The sequence below is a fragment of the Stylophora pistillata genome, chromosome 2 (assembly GCF_964205215.1).
Source record: "Stylophora pistillata chromosome 2, jaStyPist1.2, whole genome shotgun sequence".
In the NCBI taxonomy this organism is placed as follows: domain Eukaryota; kingdom Metazoa; phylum Cnidaria; class Anthozoa; order Scleractinia; family Pocilloporidae; genus Stylophora; species Stylophora pistillata.
Window position 1 is genome coordinate 14,289,808 of NC_142520.1, and position 22,393 is coordinate 14,312,200.

At 38.4% G+C, this 22,393-nt stretch overlaps 2 protein-coding genes and 1 long non-coding RNA gene across 10 annotated transcripts in view; 1 reads left to right on the forward strand and 2 right to left on the reverse strand.

The window, feature by feature from the left end:
• LOC148737260 (uncharacterized) overlaps positions 1-22,393 on the forward strand; it is a 90,870-nt gene that overhangs the window by 12,288 nt on the left and 56,189 nt on the right. The gene's annotated exons all lie outside the window — the stretch shown is intronic.
• Positions 1,543-4,186, reverse strand: LOC111335143 (uncharacterized; the record flags this gene model as incomplete). The annotated part of the gene is made up of 1 exon (XM_022941003.2): positions 1,543-4,186. A coding segment is annotated over one exon (1,869 nt), but the record flags the coding sequence as incomplete, so codon positions are not given.
• LOC111335135 (uncharacterized) overlaps positions 2,639-22,393 on the reverse strand; it is a 20,221-nt gene continuing 466 nt past the window's right edge. Inside the window, exons 1-10 of one of the 8 annotated variants that reach the window (XM_088751367.1) lie at positions 21,460-22,393; positions 17,336-17,404; positions 16,415-16,495; positions 15,916-15,981; positions 15,753-15,818; positions 13,999-14,091; positions 13,277-13,342; positions 13,122-13,187; positions 5,279-5,393; positions 2,639-2,780 (exon numbers count right to left, since the gene is read on the reverse strand). The exon at positions 21,460-22,393 is cut by the window's right edge and continues 466 nt beyond it. In XM_088751367.1, coding sequence (XP_088607493.1) covers positions 5,326-5,393; positions 13,122-13,187; positions 13,277-13,342; positions 13,999-14,091; positions 15,753-15,818; positions 15,916-15,981; positions 16,415-16,495; positions 17,336-17,404; positions 21,460-22,393 — 1,509 coding nt within the window. In that variant the 3' untranslated portion in view covers positions 2,639-2,780; positions 5,279-5,325. Of the gene's footprint in view, positions 2,781-3,137; positions 3,177-4,156; positions 4,297-5,278; positions 5,394-13,121; positions 13,188-13,276; positions 13,343-13,998; positions 14,092-15,752; positions 15,819-15,915; positions 15,982-16,414; positions 16,496-17,335; positions 17,405-21,459 lie in introns of those variants that run through there. The other 7 variants (XM_088751366.1, XM_088751368.1, XM_022940995.2 and 4 more) reach the window with 7 other exon arrangements.

Sequence of the window (22,393 nt, forward strand, 5' to 3'; positions counted from 1 at the left end):
TGTACTTCGCGCTATTAAGCTCCGCGACTCTCTAAAGAATTGGGGATATATCGACTCGGATGAGTGCGCCTTCTGTTCCCGTAAAGAAACTATAGATATTGTTTTCTCAATTGCCCCCGTGTGAAATCTGTATGGTCCCACTTTTCCCTTGTTATCTCCTCTATCCTCGACTTTGTGATGCTTTTTTCATTTTAATCATTTACAAGTAACAAAATGATTTCTTGTGCGATTTGGTGTAATTGAGCACTTGCAACTTTTTCCTGAACCATAAAGTTTGCTGTGTTTAAAAAATTTATTTGACCTACTAACTGACTGCAAATTGCACTCGAAATCATGATATTACCTAAACAAAAATCAGTCCAAAGCGACTCTACCAGTTCGTGAATTAACGTTACCTTTTGTTTTCTCTGCAATATGGTAGGCTGTTTAGAATTTTCTGATATGGTGAGCTTACTTCCCATTGTACCACAACTTCCTTGGTCAATCTTTGTTATCTCTCTGATGGATTTGTGAAAAGGTAAATTTTCGGCTGACGGCAAGACTTAAAGAGAAATTTTCCTTGTGGAGGTGGCAAGATGTAAGGGCCGTTCTAGACAGTTGCAAATTGATGAAGGTTCGAAAGTACGTCACAAGTCAAATTCGTTTAAAATGATCAACGCTGTAAGTCTGCTTTTTGACATTTTCAAAGACATTCATCATTGTATGAAGTGTAACATTTGTATTGGTAAAAATTCTTCCACGAGTAAATAATGATCTTCTAAATAAGGACGGCAGTTCCCTCCCTTTTTACGTCATAACATTGGCCCAAATAAGGATGTGTTCGCGAAGCGTTTCAATTAAAACGCGCCTGCGAGAGAAAAAAATTGTCGCTCACTAAATTCAAAAACATTTCAACACCACTCGCTTTCTAAAGTCCTGCCGTGATACAGGCTGTTGCTTCGTTGTAATCTTCATCCCCGAGAAGCGGGCGTATTAGAGAAGTAATTAAACACTACCCAACCAGCACTCCCTAGCTACCAAACGCAAATGAATCACAGACCCTGTCATTCTACACACCAGATTTTCCTTACCGCTCTCAGAAAATTGATTGAAAAACATTTCACAACTGAAGTCACAGACCATTCTTTCAGTACGAAACTAAAGTCAGCTGTAATTGTATCGCAACCATTATGTTCTACAATTTCCACTGGCCAAACTTGACCTGCTAAGGCTTAATCACATAAAATAAAAACAAGACAGGATTTAAAATATATACTAGCTTACACTTTGCCTTCTTTGTTTAGCGAAGAAGGTAAAACTGAACACTCGGCCGAGTCGTCATTTTATTTTAAATCGAAAAACTTTGCAAACATGAAGTCTGTGTTAAAAAATCACTTGATGCGTAAACAGGATTTTTCCTTCACAAATAAACAGACGGACGGGAACAACTGTATAAACTTACTCTTGGAAAAGGCTTGCCCGGGGGCGCTCGCTGGGTGCGGGAAGGTCGGAATCCATTACGCGTGTTGACTATCCTTGAGACAATGATTAACCACCACAAAGTTGGCTCCAACGTAGATTTATTCTGCAACGCCACTGGACTGACGTGGCCCTAATCTGCCCTGACCTAAGCTAGCTTGACCAAAGAAAGCTCTAGAAAACAGCTCTAATTAAGCCCAATGTACAAAGGATTAGGTTATGGTTTGAGTTATCTAAAGAATCACGTAATCTAGTACAACGATTGGCTTGGCAGGAATTTTGCCTTTAACAAGACTAATTACTTTCGAAAAGTTCGGGTGGATAACAACTACACTAAAGGCCACGACAGGTGACGGTTACAGTTTGACACTAATTACAGTTATGATCTAAGAACAACTGTTTACGTTTGACTGAATAGGAATTGGTAGCATTTACGCTTTGCTGAGCTTAGCAAGATCTCACCGTTTCTACGTTGAATTCTATATATTTTTTAGCGATAGCATAAAAACTCGTTAACTTAAAAATCCTATCGCTACATCAAGTCACGCCCGAAGCTTCTCCCAAGTTTATTCAACAAGTTGGGAGGAAAAAACCCTGGATACAAGGTCTAATAATCACATATTCTAACTATTCACGATCGACATCTAACAAAACTCTATGAGAAAACGCAGGAAGCTCTGCATTCACTGAGCATGCGTGAAGGACAACCTGTCTGAATTGTTCTTGGTCAGGCTTGGCTCCTTTGTTAAGAGGATAACTCACTGTCCCATTAAGTCCAAGGTGTCGTGCCATCACAACTGCAGTTTAATCATCCTCAGCTTAGGATTCAATGTTGTGGTGTAATTCCAGATAATCTTCTTTACTGATCACACTGAGCCCCATGTATCCTACCCCCAAGGGCAGCTGCCAATAGCGGTGTCCAACCCAATGGATGTCTTGGCTCAATATCAGTCATGTGATTGACCAGCAGCTCAATGACATCAACATGACCACCAGATGAGGCCCAACGTAACGAATTCGCATCAAAGTTGTCTCGTGAAGACAGATTAGCTCCTTTACTGATCAGACACTGCATCGCATTTACATTACCCACGCTAGCAGCTAACAATAGCGGCGTCTTACCCGAGACATCTTTTGAGTCGATATCAGTCATGTGATTGACCAGCAACTCAATGACATCAGCGTGATCACCCCATGAGGCCCAATGTAACGAATTCCATCCAGAGTCGTCTGATGAAGCTGGATCAACTCCTTTGCTGATCAGAAACTGCACTGCCTCTACCTTACCCATAGTAGCAGCTACCATTAGTGGTGTCACACCCCTGACACATCTCGGCTCAATAGCAGTCATATGATTGACCAGCAGCTCAATGACATCAACGTGACCACCAGATGAAGCCCAATGTAACGAATTCGCATCAAAATTGTCTCGTAAAGACGGATCAGCTCCTTTACTGATCAGACACTGCACCGCATTTACATTACCCATAATAGCAGCTACCATTAATGGAGTCACACCCCTGACACCTCTCGGCTCAATATTAGTCATGTGATTGACCAGCAGCTCAATGACATCAACGCGATCATGCCCTGAGGCCCAATGCAACGAATTCCATCCAGAGTCAGCTGATGAAGCCGGATCAACTCCTTTACTAATCAGACACCGCACCACCTCTAATCTACCCATAATAGCAGCTACCATTAGTGGCGTCACACCCCTGACATCTCTTGGCTCAATATCAGTCATGTGACTGACCAGCAACTCAATGACATCAACGCGACCACCATATGAGGCCCAATGTAATGAATTATGTCCTCTGTTGTCTTGTGAAGCTGGATCAGCTCTTTTACTGATCAGAAACTGCACCACCTCTACGTTACCCTCAACAGCAGCCACTATTAGTGGTGTCTCACCCGAGGCATCTCTTGGCTCAATATCAGTCATGTGATTGACCAGCAGCTTAATGACATCCACGTGACCACTACATGAAGCCCAATGTAACGAATTCATCTCAAGGTTGTCTCGCGAAGCAGGATCAGCTCCCCTAGTGATTAAATACTCAATCGCCTTTACCTTACCCTCAACAGCAGCTACCATTAGTGGCGTCCTACCCAAGACATCTCTTGAGTCAATGTCAGTCATGTGATTGACCAGCAACTCAATGACAGCAACGTGATCACCATATGAGGCCCAATGCAACGAATTCCAACCAGAGTAGTCAGATGAGGTTGGATCAACTCCTTTGCTGATCAGACACTGCACCGCCTTTGCCTTACCCCTCTTAGCGGCTACCATTAGCGGTGTCCTACCCCTGTCATCTCTTGGCTCAATATCAGTCATGTGACTGACCAGCAGCTCAATGACATCAACGCAACCACCATATGAGGCCCAATGTAACGAATTAAGTCCTTTGTTGTCTCGTGAATCTGGATCAGCTCCTTTACTGATCAAACACTGCACTGCCTCTACCTTACCTTTCTTAGCTGCTACCTTTAGCGGCGTCTTACCCCTGTTATCTTTTGGCTCAATATCAGTCACATGACTGACCAGCAGCTCAATGACATCAGTGTGACCACTATAGAAAGCCCAATGTAACGAATTCTGTCCACTGTTGTCTTGTGAATCCGGATCAGCCCCATTACTGATCAGACATTGCACTGCCTCTACCTTGCCATACTCAGCAGCATTCAGTAGTGGCGTCCGGTCCAAATTTCCTCTCGAGTCAATTCAAAGTCCACCAGAAAGCAGGGACTCAATGTCAGTGACATCGCCTTTTCTTGCTGCAGAGCAAAGCTGATCAACACTTGCCTCCATGTCTTGGTTTGCAGAAGTGTCACCTACGATAGAATTTTTAGAAAATGGAAAAAAAAGGGAGAAACATCACCTCAGCTGGGTGAGATGGGAGAATTGTAAGAATATTCCAGTGACTGTAGTATGAGGAGTTGCTCTTATGATCTTATCGACTCAGTAAAAGCACAGAGGGCCCATTGAACTCTCTATGAGAAGATAATATTACGAAGGTTTCTGTGGGAGTTTAGGCTCTGCTCTATTTTGTTCTCTGGTGGTGATTTCAGGCCATTTCCTCGAGTTAGCTGAGCTCTCATCCCACTCCTGCCTGTTTATGGCTAAAAATCGACCAAATGGCTTGAAATCGCTTTCAGAGAACAAAAATAACACAAACCACACTATCTGAAGTTAAAGTTTATTTGCTGTATTATTTCCAAAGTTACAGAGTGGAGTCTTAAGTCATATTATAAGCTTCATAATATTATCCTCTCATAAACATCTTATGCCCCTTGTGGTAAAAGTAAATAAAAAAATTTCCTTAATTTACATTTTAAACAGCTTTTTATAGAAGGCAAGGCTTTTAGCCAACTGACAATTACAAAGAGAGTTGTTGTACAAAGATTGAAGAATTTTCCTTACTTTGAAGCCCCAGCTCAAAGTTTAGCATCTCCCTCTTTTATTTCTTTTCAATAGTTGAGTCCCTTGGCAACAAAGTGTACATGTATGTCCCTTCATGAAATAAATTTTTCGCCAACAAGCCTAATTTAAATAGCAAAAAGCTTACTGGCACAGCAGAGAATTCATAATCACATAATTTCTCTCCATTTGCACTCTGGCAATACTATTTCAATAACAAATTTTTTTCATCATGAAACAAACCAAAAGTAACTTATAAAAATTTTGCCAACAATAGCATTCTTGCATTACATATTAATTCATCCTTCAGCCCCCCAATCATATAAAGTGCTAGCTTTATAAGTTTTACTTGGTGTAACCTTTAATAACTGCCTGACCCCATTAATTCTTATGTACATGATAGCACAATTTTATGCACACCTGTCTTAGACTGCTGTCCATCCTTATCTTTGGGAGCCTCTGTCACTTGCAGAGGGAGCTGCTTTAGGTGCATTCTTTAGAGTTTGTTTCCCTGGCAATGTAAATTTTGTCAGAAAATAATGTTTACAAAGGCTCTTGATATTAGCGGGCAAGTCAAGAATTTAAAGAAAAAAAAGCAAAAAAACTTTTCAATCTGTAATACATGTTTCAAAAGAAACTTCTGTCATCTTCAGTTAATTACAGTAACTGTACAAAGTATTGGAAGTTGAATTAAACAGTATTTTGTACGTAGAATGCCAATTATGATGAACAGTACATATGATGCACGATCCTCGCAGTAGATAGCGCTATTTAAGCAATAGTGAAAATCAGACCTGAAAAAAATCAGGCCTGTACGGGATTCGAACCACTGACCTCTGCGATACTAGTGCAGCGCTCTACCAATTGAGCTAACAAGCCAACTGGGAGCAGGCCGTTAAGTTGACTCGTAATAAACCCGTGAAAGTGATAAATCAGATACAATGAAATATATGAAGTTCATATATTTTGAACTGCGGTATTAGATACATATGATGCACAATCCTCGCAGTAGATAGCACTATTTAAGCAATAGCAAAAATCAGCCCTGAAAAAAATCAGGCCTGTACAGGATTCGAACCACTGATTTAACACTTTCACGGGTTTATTACGAGTCAACTTAACAGCCTGCTCCCAGTTGGCTTGTTAGCTCAATTGGTAGAGCGCTGCACTAGTATCGCAGAGGTCAGTGGTTCGAATCCTGTAAAGGCCTGATTTTTTGTTTTTGTCTGATTTTCACTATTGCTTAATTAGCGCTATCTACTGCGAGGATCATGCATCATATGTATCTAATACCGCAGTTCAAAATATATGAACTTCATATATTTCATTGTATATGATAAACAGTCATAACAAGAAAGGAGGTAAAGCATGAAAGTGTGAGAATTAAAAGGACAGTTTCAGGTTTACATGGTGTAATTGTTGATTCAGGGATGGTTGTTTTATTTTATTTCAATATGAATAGCCTCTTTTATCTATTTACCTAATTCAACTTCTGATGCTTTGTACAGTAATTAACTGAAGATGACAGAATTTTCTGTCGAAACATGTATTACAGACTCAAAAGTTTTGTCGCTTTCTTTAAATTGTTGTTAGAAAGTAACTATGCATAAAGTTATGTGATATCAGATATTTATAGAATATATTACCAATTATTAAAACCTGGATCATTGGATAATGCAATTCAAGACTTTTTATTGGCTTAGCCATTATGGTATATGAGCCAATATACCATAATCTAATATCTGTACATTGTAACATCCCGTTTCTTCTTAAAAAATAAAGTTGAGAAGATTTGTCTAATACCTTGAGGGCGTTTTTTTGAAAAAACAATTACTCCACTCGCGCTTGTTGGATATGAGATGATTATAGCCAACTCGGTGTTACACTTCTCATTGGCTATCTACCATCTCATATCCAACATGCGCTTGTGGAATAATTGTTAATTAGAAAATGCAGATAAATGATTCACTGTTGAATAAAACAAGCTAAATATTGAAAAAATAAGAGAGTTTCTCCAGTTTCCAACTCAAAATATCTTTTCTGCATGTAGTGAACATTAACCAGCAATGATGCAAATCTTAACCTACTCTAAAGATTAATTATAACGTCACGGCGAACCATCTTTATCATCACAGCAGTTTCATTATTCAGATAAAATAATAATTGTTTTTTTCAACTCAGAACATTACTCATTTCAGTATGAATTCAGCATTTTTAAAGGAAAATTTTTTTAAATTTAGAACCTATTTTTTCCCTAGAAATTGAAGAAGCTTTCACACAAATCTCTCTATTTGGTGCATGGAAAATGGAAAATGGAAAATATCTTAAAATGCAAAATGTTTTAAAGTTGTCCTCATTGTTGTCCTTATATGGATCAGGTATAGATTGTTGTATAATGATATCATTATAGTTATTATTTTTGATTGTTGTAAACAACTGTAATCTATTCTTGCATGGGTGTGTGTAATTGGCAAATGAAGAAAATAAAAATAAAATGAATACATGTAACTAAGTCTGTAATCTAATGATGCACTGAGAACCTTATAATTTCTCCTGCTTATGTTATATCCAAGGGTTTCATTAAAATTTGGAGTAGGAGGGCATCTGGATTTCACAGGCGGCCATCTGTCTGCAAAGCCCGAAGGGCCTTGCCTTCTAGGGGGGTCTGGGGGCATGCTCCCCCTGAGATTTTTGAAATTCTACAGTTGCAGAGATGCATTTTCCACCATTTTGAAGCACAAACTAACATCCAAAGGTTACCAGCTCTTTTTAAATTATGATTTGATGCATCAGTCAACAGATAAATTAGTTTCTCAACACAAATTAATAATTTTTAATGATTAAGATCTCTACATTGACTTGCCCCTTACCAAAACGTGTCATCAATAAAATTTACATATACAGGTATACTCATTCTGTACGTGTAATGATGTAAAACCCAGCACATATACATTGCATCAACTACATTGTCTTACCTACATTGCATTGTCTACTGAACAAGAACAATGATTAATATTGAGTAGAAAAGTACTAAATGCTACTCCAAGTCACTGTCAGCATCTGAGCTATAATCAGAGTCAGGATCAGAGTCTACATCTGGAAGGTCCAGCTGTTTAGCAACCTACTGCACCTCTTCTTCAACTCCTGTTGCATCTAAAGTCAATTCATACTCAGTTGCCACAACATCATCTGTTTGGATCTCAGCATCTCTTAGGGTGACAATCTCAGTGACTTGTCCAGTATGAGAAGACTCATCCTGATTTGTTTGCTTCGCAATCATGCGAACCTTTAATATTTTCCGTCTGGGCTTGCTTTGCCATGCAGTGATAGCAGCAGTCATCAAGTTGTCAAAGTTCTTAGTACCAGCCTCAGGCCCGTTGACATGGATTTGCATCAGACAGCTCAAAATGTCATTCTTCAAAGTACTCCTTAACCTGCTCTTGATCAATTTGAGGGCACTGGCATCTCTCAGGCCATGCATTAGAGACAGGTAAAGAGACTATGTACTCAGCTACTTTAGCTAAGAGTGAAAGAGTGCGAGGGGACAAGCTGTTCATGGTAACAGTCGCTGTAGGTACCAATCAGTTGGAGTGATCACAGGGCTATCCTTAGAGTTGGTTGGTTGCTTGATTTCGTCTGGGATCTCATTTCGCCACTGTATCAGCTCATACTTAAAGACTCTCCATTCATCCTTCAGTTGTTGGCAATCCTCTTCACTGCTGAAGTAGTGCTTCGCTAGTTCTTCCACTTCTTTACCACTGTACTCAAGAAAACCATGCTGTCCTCGAGAGGGAATTTGTGCGGGATCGAAAATGGCATATGCAGATAGTAGGGGAACAGCATCAGAGAACCTATCCTTGATGTTGTCCTTAACCGATTGTATGTACTTTTGCAAGAAATGTCTGAGATACAACTCGCTAGCTTCGGTCAGAGTGAGCTCTGCAAGGTGTAGTCTTTCGGGTTGCTTCAGGGATGTGGCAAATTCAGAGACTGGAGATGCTTTCTGAGCAATCTGAACAAGGTCATCAGTAGTTTTCTGGATGACAGGTTTCACGTAGGCAAAAGACACTTGACTATGTTGCTCATCTTACCTGCAAATTAACTTCCTCAGTTAATTTGCAGGTAAGATGAGCTTCATTATCATTACAACTCCAAGAAATTTGACATCATGCATTTTTTGCAGAAGACCAGCCGCAAAAGCATCAGTACTCTGCAACTTCCTAAATGTGTGAATTAGGGGTAGATAGTCATTACAAACACCCTCAACAGCTTTGTTTAGTAATAACCATCCTCGGAGACCCAGGGGCTGTGGGTCGATTTCAAGGTAGGGCATGAAAAGCCCCTGGGGACATTGTCTTACAAGACTAGTTCCAAACGGTCGCAGTCGTTCTGCCATCTGATTGGTGCCAGAAAATCTTTGTGTTTTTCTGCCCAATCAGAGTGAAGTGTGCTTTGGAGTCCTTTCGTCTGTTGTAACACGGACAAATACTAATAGCTCAGTTGCTCGCTATGTTTGTTGGGGCCATGCGACGGAGATTTGCTTGAGGTGAAAAGTTTCAATCTTAGCACACAATGTAAGAGAAGTCCATCAGATTATCCGCCAAAAACCTCACTGCAAATTATACTGAATACTTTCGCAGGTATCACTAGAGAACATGTTTTAAAGTTTGCGAGGTTTGTATACAACACGATGGTTGAGTCATTGAAATGCCGCTTTAAACGTTACACGAGATTTAAGCTTAAATCTTTACTAGATTTTTTGCATAATTTGCTGTGACTGTAACTTTGCCAATCCCCTGAAGTTATTTCGTCGCACGGGCCACGCAGGTATGTCGAGCAACTGGTACTTGCGCACTTTCTGTGCGTGCCAAAATCTAATCTCATCTTCGCTTGAAAAAAAAGAAAAGCAAAGCGTGGAAACTGTTGCTTATTAGATGTGGGTAGATGGCCCTGTACTATTAGGCTGACATTTGCAATAAACCAAACCCGCCCTTTCCATCCATTATTTCTTGGTCTTTGGTTTTGTTTTTCCCATCGAAAGCAGCATCGGATCGATTCCCAATGATCAAAGGTATTTAACTTGGTCTTCAACAATCGACAGAAGAGGTGAAATGACAATGACTAAGGGACTAGAAGAGAATCCGTGGCCTTCCTAGCTCAAGAATTTCAACACTTTAGGCAGCAGTTGAAAGAAACTCTTTCCTAACCCCTTCGGTAATTGCCCGAAAAAAACCTCTCCTTCTCACGATGTTCTCATTAATAAGTTTTTGTTCAGATTTTAATTAGCTAACCAGAAACACAGCTAAGCCTTTTCTAAGCGCTTGCTGGAGGTCGTCCACGAACTTAAGCCGTATTGTGAATGACTTTACTACAAAGCGAAGATTAGATTTTGGCGCACACAGAAAGCAGAAAGCTACGTAGGCGAAAGAGCCAGTTGCTCAACATAACTGCGTGGCCTGTGCAACGAAATAACTTCACGGGATTGGCAAAGTTTCAGTCACAGCAAATTATGCAAAAAATCTAGAAAGATTTAAGCTCAAATCTCGTTTAACGTTTACAGCGACATATCAATGACTGCAACCATCGTGTTGTATACAAACCTCACATACTTTAAAACACGTTCTCTAATGATACCTGCGAAAGTATTCAGTATAACTTACAGTAAGATTTTCGCGGACAATCTGATCGATTTCTCTTTCATTGTGTGCTAAGACTGAAACTTTTCACCTCAAGCAAATCTCCGTCGCACGGCCTAAACAAACATAGCGAGCAACTGAGCTATTAGTATATGTCCGTGTTAAAACACACGAAAGGACACTTCACTCTGATTGGACAGAAAAACACAAAGATTTTCTGGCACCAATCAGATGGCAGAACGACTGCGACCGTTTGGAACTAGTCTTGTAAGACAATGTCCCCAGGGGCTCTTCATGCCCTAACTTGAAATCGACCCACAGCCCCTGGGTCTCCGAGGATGAGTAATAACCATCATCTACGTGTTGCCTTCGCTAGACGCTTTTGACACACCCTCTGAGCTTTGATGGATGGTTCTTGGAGCTGTTTAATGGACAACTGACACTTAAAATAGATGGCCAGGCACTTAGGAGAGTTTTCGAAAAACTTCCAGTTTGGATGAGCCACCTTTCCACTTTTTTGATGTAAACAATTTCGTCATTCGTGTCACAACAGGGAAGGGACAACCTGTGGCAAATACAGTGCACACTACCCAGACTTTTGTTCAGCTCCTTAAGTTTAGCTGCTACTCCGTTCCTTTTTCCTGTCATGACAGAGGCCTCATCTGAACATAACCCTAACAGTTGATCAACCGATAGACCACATTTGCTAAGCTCATCTAAAACCGACTTGGTAATGGTTGCTGCATTGGCAGAATCAGATGACTCAAGTAGGTTCCATACACCCAGAAACTTAGTTTCAGTTCCTTCTGAATCTCTGTTCCAAAACTGTAGGAATATGACCAACTGCTCCAGCACTGCGATATCTGTAACTTCATCAATTATTAAGCCAAATGACTGTGCTTTTCTGACTTGACAAAGAATGGATTCCTTCAGAACACTTCCAAGGGTCAAAGCCAGGTCAATTTGCCCGGTGCCCGGCCCTTAATGAAACCCCTGTATATCTCTCAACTTTTCACTTGGTTCACTTATGAGAGATTATAGATAAATGTTGAATATCAACTAGACATTAATTAAATTATTTAGCCATGCAAGTGTTGTAAAGTGCATATTGTGAGCAGCTGTTAATTGCCTGTTTTCATTAATCAGGATCCCAACCTATTCAAACTTCCTCTTATTTGGAAGGTGATCCACAATATTTTTTGACAAAAAACAACACAAAGAAAGAAATGTGGAACAAAAATTCTCAAAGCTGGAAATCAGCGAAAATTTGATTCCAAATGGGATTGACTTGCTCTGTAAACATTACTAGCTGGTATTAAAAAAATAATTAAAGGAACTCTATTAGCAAGCATATGGAGAAATAAATAACTGGAACAGAAAATAAACTTAGTTTTCAATCACTTATTATGCTGTTAATGAAAGTTAAGAGTTAGTCTCTGTAGGAATCAAACATCTCTGGACAAGAATATTCTCAACCCCCCTATAAATTTTGCATGTAGTTAGGCACTAATTGGAGATGCACAATAATTCCCCTTTTAGAGGTGGTAGCACCCTTGATGTCATGGTAAAAATGGCTGTTTGTTTGAGGCCTTGGACCTCATTTTCACACATTTCCTCCTTTACTCATTCAGCTATTGTTAAAAAGTTATACATAAATTTCCAATGGAAACGAGTGGTTTTTTCTGTATCCCTATTAACTAATTTGAAAGTGACTGAGTTGCTTATTTGAGAGGTCATTAATCTTTAGGGATCTTTAAGGATCGCCAAAGACCTGTCAAGGCTCCTCAAAGACAAGCAACTTCTAACGATCCTAGAGGGATCTTTGAAGGATCTTCAAAGATCTATTTATCCAAAATCATTTGATAAGATCCTCAAGGATTTGATGAAGATTCTCCAAGGATCCTACAAAGATCCTTGTAAAGATCCTAGCAAACTTCTTAGTCAGGATCCTTCAAAGATCCTCACGGACAAAACAAGGATCTTTTAAAGATCTTTAAAGGATCCTACCAAGGATCTTAATAAGATCTATGCTAGGATCCTGAAAGATTTGATAAGGATCTTACAAGAATCCTTGTCAAGATCTTTGCAAGATCTCTGCAAGGATTCTACAAGATCTTTGAGGAAAACCAAGGATTTTTCAAAGATCTTCAAGGCTCCCTCCAAGATCTTTTTAAGATCTTTGTCAAGATCCTCAAGAATTTAATGAAGATCTTACAAGGATCCTTATCAAGGTCTTTTCAAGATTTTTGTAAGGATCCTTCAAGATATTTGAAGAAAAAATGAGGATCTTTCAAAGATCTTAAAGGATCCTTAAAAAGATCTCTTCAAGATCGTTGTAGGGATACTTCAAGATCTTACAGGAAAAAGTGAGGATCTTTCAAGATCTTGAAAGGATGTTTTCAAAAGTCTTAAGATCCTCTAGGGATTTTCACAAGGGTTAGTTCCCTCAAGTTTTTGTAGTATACCTGAAGTGCCAAATTCAGCTACAGACATTTAAAAACAAAATTAATGTGCATGTACAGAACTTATGCCGTGTTAATAATAATTGGCTGAGATAATGAAAATGGAACACTTTATTGTATAGAGCATGTAAAAACAAGTACCTGCTGGTTCCACACCATCATTGCTTCCATCTATGTTTTCTTCTTTTCTATCTAAAGTCCTGGGATCTTTGAAGGAATAAATAAAAATAAATAATAATATGCAGTCACATATTGCAACACTTCTTATAAAAAAGAACACATATTAACTCATCAACCTGCTGCCTGCAATCCTTCCTCCCTTCTCTTTGTTTGTTTTGTTGTTTTATCTGAAGTGTCAAAATCTGCACACAATGAAAATAAAATTTGTGGACTCAGTCATAGGACGCCAACAATATTCCCCAAGAGATATTTTATGAAACAACTCAAGACATACAATTAAAATATTATACCAACATGCCCCTTCCCCCCACATGATGGATGTGGGGTGGAAGGGGCATGTTGAATATATAAGTCCCATACTAAGCTTCATAATATTATCATCTCATAGACATCTTGGGCCCCCTGTGGTAAAAGGTTAAAAAGTTACGATGGATAATTAGATTTCCTTAATCTAAATTTGTAAATAGCCTTTTGTGGAAGGCAAGGTTTCTAACCAACTGACAATTGTGAAGAGAGTTGTTGCACAAAGCTTACAAATTTTTTCCTTCTCTGAAGTCCTGGCTCATCATTTTAACAACAAAACGTTTCCATTACGAGGCAAAACAAAAGTAAATAAATAATTAATAACTAACTTATTAAAAATGCACCAACAATAGCATTCTTGCATTACATAATTATTTATTCACTGTTTTGCTTGCCAGTCATGTAAAGCTAACCCTGAGGCTTCAAGCACTTGCTTTATAAGCTTTTACCTGGTGTAGCCTGTAAAATCTGCCTGCAGACCCCACTGATTGTTATACACACTAAAAATATTCTGATAGCACAATTCAAGGCACACCTGTATTAGACTGCTGTCCATCTTTATCTTTGGGAGCTTCTTTGTCACTCACAGAGGGACCTGTTTTATGAGCATTCCTTAGAGTAAAGTTCCCTGTTCATGTGCATATAATCAGAAAATAAGTATGCATAAAGTTATGGGATATTAGATGATTACAGAACATAAATTATTATCAATTAAATCATGCAGGTAAATGATTCACTGTTGAATAAAAACAAGTTAGACATTGACAAAATAAATCATCTTTAATCATCACGGCAGTTTCATTATTTACAAAACATCTTTGGACATGAAAATTTTCAACCCTCTTAAAATTCTACATGCAGTTGGGCACTCATGTGAAGTGCACAAAGATGTCCTTTTAAGAGGTTGTAGCACTCTTGTTGCCATGGTAAAAATGGCTGCTTGTTTGAGGCCTTGCACCTCATTTTCATAGTACATTTCCTCCTTTACTGACTCAGCTATTGTTAAAAAGTTATAAATAAATTTCCAATGGAAAAAAGTTTTTTTTTTGGATCCCTATTAACTAATTTCAAGGAGACTGATGTTGGGAGGATTGCGTATTTGAGAGGGACATTAATTTGAGAGGGGCCCTTATTCGAGGGGGCGCATTTTTTTCCTACGAGGTAGACGTTTAATCTGGGGAGGGCACTAATCCAAGCATGAAAGCTTATTCAAGGAAATACAGTATTGTGACTTACTCCTCTGGTCCCATCATCTACCACCATTTACGTTCATATTTTCAATTGTTTGGACTCTCAATTATCCACACTACTATTGGGCACAGTCCCCATGAGTCCAGATAATTGAAGTTTTACAGTTCTACCTAATTAATTTCCTCTTATTTAAGTGCCCTTGAGTTTTTCTTCTCCCAGAATGCTTGAAGAGCCAAATTGAGCTACACAGGGTTCTCAATAAGTTTTGATGTAGACGGCTGAAACATCAAACTAGGCGGCGGGAGAAGCAAGTACCACAGGCATGAACCTCTACGAGGGTCTGGCAGCCTGCCCCCTCCCCTCCCCTCCTCCAAAAAACTTCAAAATATAGGTTAGATTTGCCATTTTGAGCCTTTTGGCAAACAAATTTGGTTTTAAGAAATACATTTTTTATTAGAGACAACCATAAATTTGACTGAACATCTTTCTTTTCTTGGAATCCCAATAATGGGACCAGACTACACCCCAGAAAGGGCAGTAGTTTTCTCACCTTCATCTACCTGGCTTTCCGTTCTTCGTGATTTACAGAAATATCAATCAATTCCAGGCTGGCTTGAAGTGGGTTTTCTTTTACTCATGGGTACTCTATAATTAATTACATACTAAGATTTCATGCCTTTTTCTAACACGCTGAACACCATTTCATGCCTTCTTCTAACACGCCGAACGCCACACCGCACTTGTTGACAACAAACACTGGTCAGCGGAATTTCGCAGAAGGTAGAAGGCGCGCATTGGCTTTGTGTAATACGTTTTACTGCTGAAAACGGCTTTCAAGTATTATTCGTTCAATTCACGCAATTTTTAACATTGAAATCTACGTGTAGATACAAAATAAGGAGGCAAGCTTGTCACTGAAAAGTAGGCGGCTCTAAATTTAAGGTAGCCGGTTTTTTAGCCGGCTGCCGGCACTTAATGAGAACCCTGGCTACAGACACTCAAGAACAAATGTGCATGTACTCAGGCCATATCAATCATATTTGGCTTAGCTAAAGAAAATGGAACACCTTTATGTAAAGAGCATGTAAAAACAAGTACCTGGTGGTTCCACACCATTATTCCCTCCATCCATTTTTTCTTCTTTTTCATCTGAAGTCCAGGGATCTTTGAAGGAATATATAAAAATAAATATGCAGTCACATATTGCAACAATTCTTATAAAAAAAGAATACATCCAAATTTTAACACATGTTAAATTAACCTGCTGCCTGCAATCCTTCCTGCCCTCTCTTTGTTTTTTTTGTTGTTTTATCTGAAGTGTCCAAATCTGCACACAATGAAAATAAAATTTGTGGACTCAGTCATAGGAAGTCAACAATATTCCCCAAAGGGTATTTTATGAGCAATGTAGGACATACAATTAAAATATTATACCAACATGCCCCCACCCCCCACTACACACACACACACACACACACACACACACACACACACACACACACACACAGATACAGACACACAGACACAGGCACACACACACACACACACACACACACACTTTAAATTTCCCACCTTAATATGGTCACCTGACAAAAAAAAAATTCATAATTCATTCATTTACCTTTATAATGGCTAAGATGGGAAAGGACACCCAACTGCACCTCTTTCGATGCTATTTAATATCACATGTATGTATATCATTAAACAATTGATAAGCATTTGTCACATCTGGGTATAGGGCAGCACATTTCCAATTTTACCTGTTAATGACATTGCCTCTTTGTTCTTCCTTCCTGTTGGGTTGACTGAATGGATAGCATAAACTGTACTGCCATCTGCATCTGAAACAATTTTCATTGGTTATATTGATCTGCTAATTCCTTGGCACCTTATCCAAATTTTAGCTCATCGCTTTATATATGGAGAACAGATGTGTATTGGGTAAACAGCAGGAAGGAGAGAAAATTACCATAAAAAGGATGAGAAATGGAAAACCTGTTTTACAATATACTGGGCAGGAATATAGAACTGAAAGGGAGTGAAAGAGGGAGTGGGGAACTCTCTCTTCTCTCTTTCAACTTAATTGAATAGGCTTTTAGGTCAATAAATACCACATAACTGTGTCTTACATTTTCATTATCATGCAACTTAACCTCAAAGTAAACTTTTCAGAAGAATAATTCAGCACCTGGCCTTGTTTTAAAAAAGAGGCCAAGGGTATGAATGACTAAAATGACTAGTTTATTAAACTCTATTGTGGCAAAGGACCTGAATTATCGAGTATAATTTACAATCTTAAGACAACTATTATCTAAAAACATATTTAAATGTTAAAAAGTCCTCTGTTCTCTTTATCCTACATATCTGAACGTTTTGGAAGAGATGGTACTTTTGTGTTTTCTGCCTTAAGTTGTAGTTAGATGCGTGAAGGAGCGAGCTGGGGAGCAGATGGTGTAGCGGGTGGCTGGGGGACTTGATTTTTGCCATGTATTTCTAGCACAGGTCTAATCTTCTGTCATCTAGCCTATCTAATTTACCCACGCTGTAAGGAGTAAGCAAATGACTCAGCCTTGGGGTAAATTATATTGGGAAATTGTCTATTTAATTTATCTAAATTCCAGGGTTCTTCTGCACAACTGCCAAGGGTCAATAGGACTAACAATTTAGAATACACTGCACACCTGTCTGTAATGATCCGTTTCCTTTCTGAGAAATAACTGCTTCTACCTTTGTCGTATTTCCACTTGGATCTGAAAATTGTTCAGTCATGACATACATTACATGGCATTGAATAACATATTCACTTTACCACCAATTAGCTACAACTATTGTGACTTAGTCATGCATGTGAGTGTGTGAGTGAATACTTTGTTAATGTGTCAAGAGATTTAGCTACCAAGTTAATTGGGGACACAAAAAAAATTTCCTATCTACAATACTTTTAAATGATATTCATATAAATATATACAATAAAATATAAAATCGGAGATAAAATCGATATAATCTTTATCATCTACAATAGTTATCAATTTCTTTTTCATTTCATTTTATTATTATTATTATCATTACCGGCCCATTGCAACATAATTAGTTATTATTACTATCAACTACTATTACAGGGTTCTTGCTGAGTTTCTTCATAGGAGGTAAAAAATAAGAAGGTAACTTTGTTACCTCTCCCAATGCTGGGGTGTGTAACCTGTATAGGCCTTCTGTGAAGTCTAGTATAGGAGCAGGTTTTCCACATGTGGATGACATGTTGTCAACCATTATATTTCTCTTTAAATGCTGGGCCTTTCGATTGGAAGCAAGAAGAATGGAATGAAAACACCCTTGTGAACTGAATTCACGGTTTTCTAAGAAATTCCCAGGAATTCCCAGAAATTCCCAACTGTGCAATAAGCTCTGATTTGAAAAGCTTGGAATTACTGGGAGTTTCAGGGAAAGGAAGGTTCCAGTTTGGCAAGGACTTGGAATTCCTTGGAAATCCTAGGAATTCTCAGCCATACAAACTACCTATAAGTTAAGGGGGGTGGAATTCTTGGGAATTTCTGGGAACTGGATTTGAGGCAATTTAAATAACCCTGAAATCGAAATAATTCCAAGAAATTCTAATACCTTGCATGTGAAGGTTTTAGGACAAGGAGTAATTTTAGAGGCTTAAAACTTTGGTTCAATAAAAGATATGCTACACAAAATGTACCAAGAAATATACCTACATGTACATGTTTATCCTGAAATTTATTATTCAATCTAAGTTTTAGTAAATCTTAACATCAATATGCATTTTTTCATAGAGCAGCAGACAGGTATGTTAAATGCAAATTGCCAATCGTCGATTTGCTTTCTAGCCTCAAAGGCCTCTTGGCTTCCATAATCATAAAAGTTTTTTTATGGCACAGATGTGCCAAAATCATAGAACATAATCATAAACATGGGAACGTTTCGGAATGTGCGCATCCATTTGTAGGCGAGAATTCCAACGCACCATAGTCAATTCCTTCTCTTGTACAAATATTTCTTCGTTAAGAGACGCACTTGACTCTGTTGGCACCACTGCTAGTTCAGTGGAAGCGAAAGATTAAGGAATCGAGATGGCTGTGTTAGAACATGCTGCTGAACGCTTGTTACGAAAAAACTTTGTTAATTAGGGTACCAGGTACACTGCGATCATCTTGGTATCTCTTACACTTCCTAAGGTGGTATTCATCTGTTAAAATAACAAGGGTAAATCACGTTTGTAATCACATTCAAAGTTGTGATTGGCTTGTGTTATTTCTCACCTTTGCAGTGAACACATTCAAGTCAAGGTTTCAAGTCTTTGTTTCCTCGACAACTTTTGGCCAAAAATCGTGCATTTGTTGTAGGTTCAATTCTTCTCGATTATTTCTACGTAGAGTAATTCGCATCATTATTTATATCATCGTCAAAAGATGGATCCAAGGTACATCCATCGTCCATTGGCAGGGAACCAGTCAGAAAATTCAAACTAATCTTGCACTTGTCTTGAGACTGCAATTGAGCAAGCCAGCAGATTCTCTTTATAGCCAAAATATCTGCATGATCATACCCGTGCTTCGAAAACAAAGATTAATGGTTCAATGGGAGAACGAGAGTAGCGTGAGTGTTATAAATGAAAACATAGTCGTTGAAGCAGTGGAGTTAAAAGAACTGACAACAGTTCACACATCGACTGGCCGGTACACCGAGCGGCCATTTATAGAGCTACGATTTTGAAAGTTTGTGGTGAGTACAAATTGCGATAGTCAGTACGTGATCAAAACTGAGAATCGATTCGGTCACTTGTATGCTACAGTTTCTTAAGCTTATGCTTTACAATGAAATAAATCCATCAGTAAGCTAAAGGTTTCAATATTTTTTTAGTCACGTTTGACAAGCTGCAGGCCCAGTAAAAAAAGACAAACAGCTGCTTAGTCTGCAGTTTAGGATAACTTCGTTACAATTTATTGTTACGGTTACAACAAGATTTTAATTAAGAAATCGTTTATTTCACTGCAATTCAGGGCTCAAAATTAACGGTAACCCGTTAACCAATGGTTAGTAACTTTCAACGTTTGGTTACTAAAAATGTGTCCTACTAACCCGACATGGTTAGTAAAATTTTCTAATATATTTAAACGTTGGTAGACCTCAGGACAAAGAGCACGTAGACCCGACTCTGAGAGGAATACTTAGAATACTCAAGTTGTTAATCAACTTTAATAAACTCTTTTTAGAGAATGTGCTGTAGATGTACTGTTCTTGACTAATCATGGTAAACAAGAGGGAATTTAAAATAGGTGCATAATTGTCAACATTTTTTAGGTCACCGTGCAATTCCAGCTACTCTTTAATTTGTCCTAGTCGTTATTATCAAAATGTTCAATATTTGAAATATCATAACTTGTGAGCTTGGATACCAAACTTTATAATTTGGTTAGTAAAAGAGATGTCTACTAACCCGAAAAAAATTAATTTCGAGCCCTGCAATTCCACTCTTGGGAGGTGTAAAGTCAAAATTGAGGAGAAATCTTTGAATTTCAAATTGCAGAATCAACATAAACAAACAATATATCATTAAACCGCTGCTTGACAGTTGAATTTTAACACACAAGAGTTTTAGCCAAAGAAGCTACTACCACATAAAATTAAGTCAAAGCCTGGCTCCTGGAGGAAAGGGTAAAATACTATTTGTATCATCATCCCAAATTAAATTATTCATTTAAAGATCATTTTTTGACTGATAGTATTTATTGCAATAGACATAATTCAAGTTATTGTATTTCATGGAAAAGAATCAACAGATTTTATTCACAATTAGTCAAACCAAATTTAATGATTCAAATTTAATGATTTAATGAAGGACTGTTTTAAATGAATAGCTGTAATTGAGGATAATTTTTATGAAGTTTTCAAGTAGAGAAAAAGAATTCAAATGTCATCCTAATATTGCTACATGGTAATGTTTAATAACAATAGCAAATAATTTACATGTAAACCTGAATTAAGCATGTGAATAAATTTCAATGTCTACTTGAATTTTTAGGTGGGAGTTAATCCATGGATTTATTTTATATTAGTTGTCTCAAAGTTTTCCTAAAATTCCCAATAATTCTTAAACACTCCTAGAAATTACTTTAAAATAGTCAGGAATTTCTGGCACGTTTTTGATTTGGTCGCTCTGGGAAGTGATCGGTGCTCAGAGCTGGAATTCCCAGGAATTCCTAAGGATTCCAAGTCCTGTTAGCTATAAATGTGGAATTTTTAAGATTTCTAGGTTTTTAGAAGCAGAGCTGTTGCAGTTGGGAATTCCTAGGAATTCCTGGTCTGAATTTACTGGAAAAAAAATTACACCTCTTATTCGTAGGAACTCTGAGGAATTCCTCACAAAAAAAATTGCCAAGAATTCCTAGGAATTTCAAAATCCATTTCACAAGGACAGCAGGATGGCGGAGGTCATTTTGCAAGACGACTTCCAGGGTTGAATTTGGTTATAAAAGCAGGATTTCTTCAAGATATGATGTATTGTCAAACCGGCAACATGTCATAGATATCTTCACAACATTGGTTGGAAGGAGACTAGTAATATTTTTCGAAAAAAATTAAGAAGTCGTTGCATAATTTTGATAAATATTTCAGTCCTGGGTCTCAGTGAAGTAGCCACTGTAACATTTACTTAAACAGCCAGTAAAAATAACTAGTTACTGGCTATTAACAAGAACCCTGCTTTTATGTTACCATCACCATCATTACTGTAATAATTACAGATAAACAATAATAATTATATATCAATGAAAACACCTACCTGAAACTGAGAAATTTATCACCTGAGACTTTTGAGGCTCCATCATCAAATCCAGAATCATCTGTTCAAATTTCTTGCATTCCCTTTTCCAGTCATGTGTCTTTCCATAATTTCCCCTGAGTCGCAGAGCATTGGTGTGTCTTGTACCTGGTGCCTGTTCTGATAACTCGCGGATTCTCTTGGCCCACTCCTCGGGTGATTCTGAATCAACGACCACTGACATACCACCATCCACCTCCTCCAATGCTTTGGCTATTCCGCACTCCACAGAAATGAGGACAGGAACCGCTGCTGATATCGCCTCAAGCGCAATCAGACCAAATCCCTCAGTCCGGGATGGCACGACAATTACATCTGCTTCAGAAAACATCTCCTCCATTTCTTCATAACCACAATATCCACGAATGGTTAACTGATTGCGTGCTATGTCTGTTTCATCACGAAACCAACTCTCTATCTTCCTGTGTTCGTCTTTTGGTGCGCCGACAAATGTCAATTTAAATTTCCTTTCAAGTGAAGCGATTGCCTTTCCAACTATATCGTAACCTTTCAGATGGAAGTCCTCAAAGCTTCCACGACCAAACATGAATACCCAGAAGTCATTTCTGGTTCGATCTCGGCTCAATTCTCTTCGATGAATATCAAAGTGTTCGAAAATTCCAGGAGTTATTACTTCAATGCCATTAATTCTTCGTTCGAATTTCTGTTGAAGACCTGCACCCACAGCAACAGTCAGATCTGCATTTTTGCAAAGCTCTAATTCCTGTTTATTTTTCCTGTCGTTCTCAGCAATAGCATCGGAGTTAGGCCCGTCTTGTTTAAATTTTCCAAGTGCCTCGCAATAAACGTGAACAAACTGCACCCACTTGCATCTTGCGCTGTCTGCGATAAAATAAGCTGCTAGACCAAATTTCCTGCCGTGGCCCACCACAAC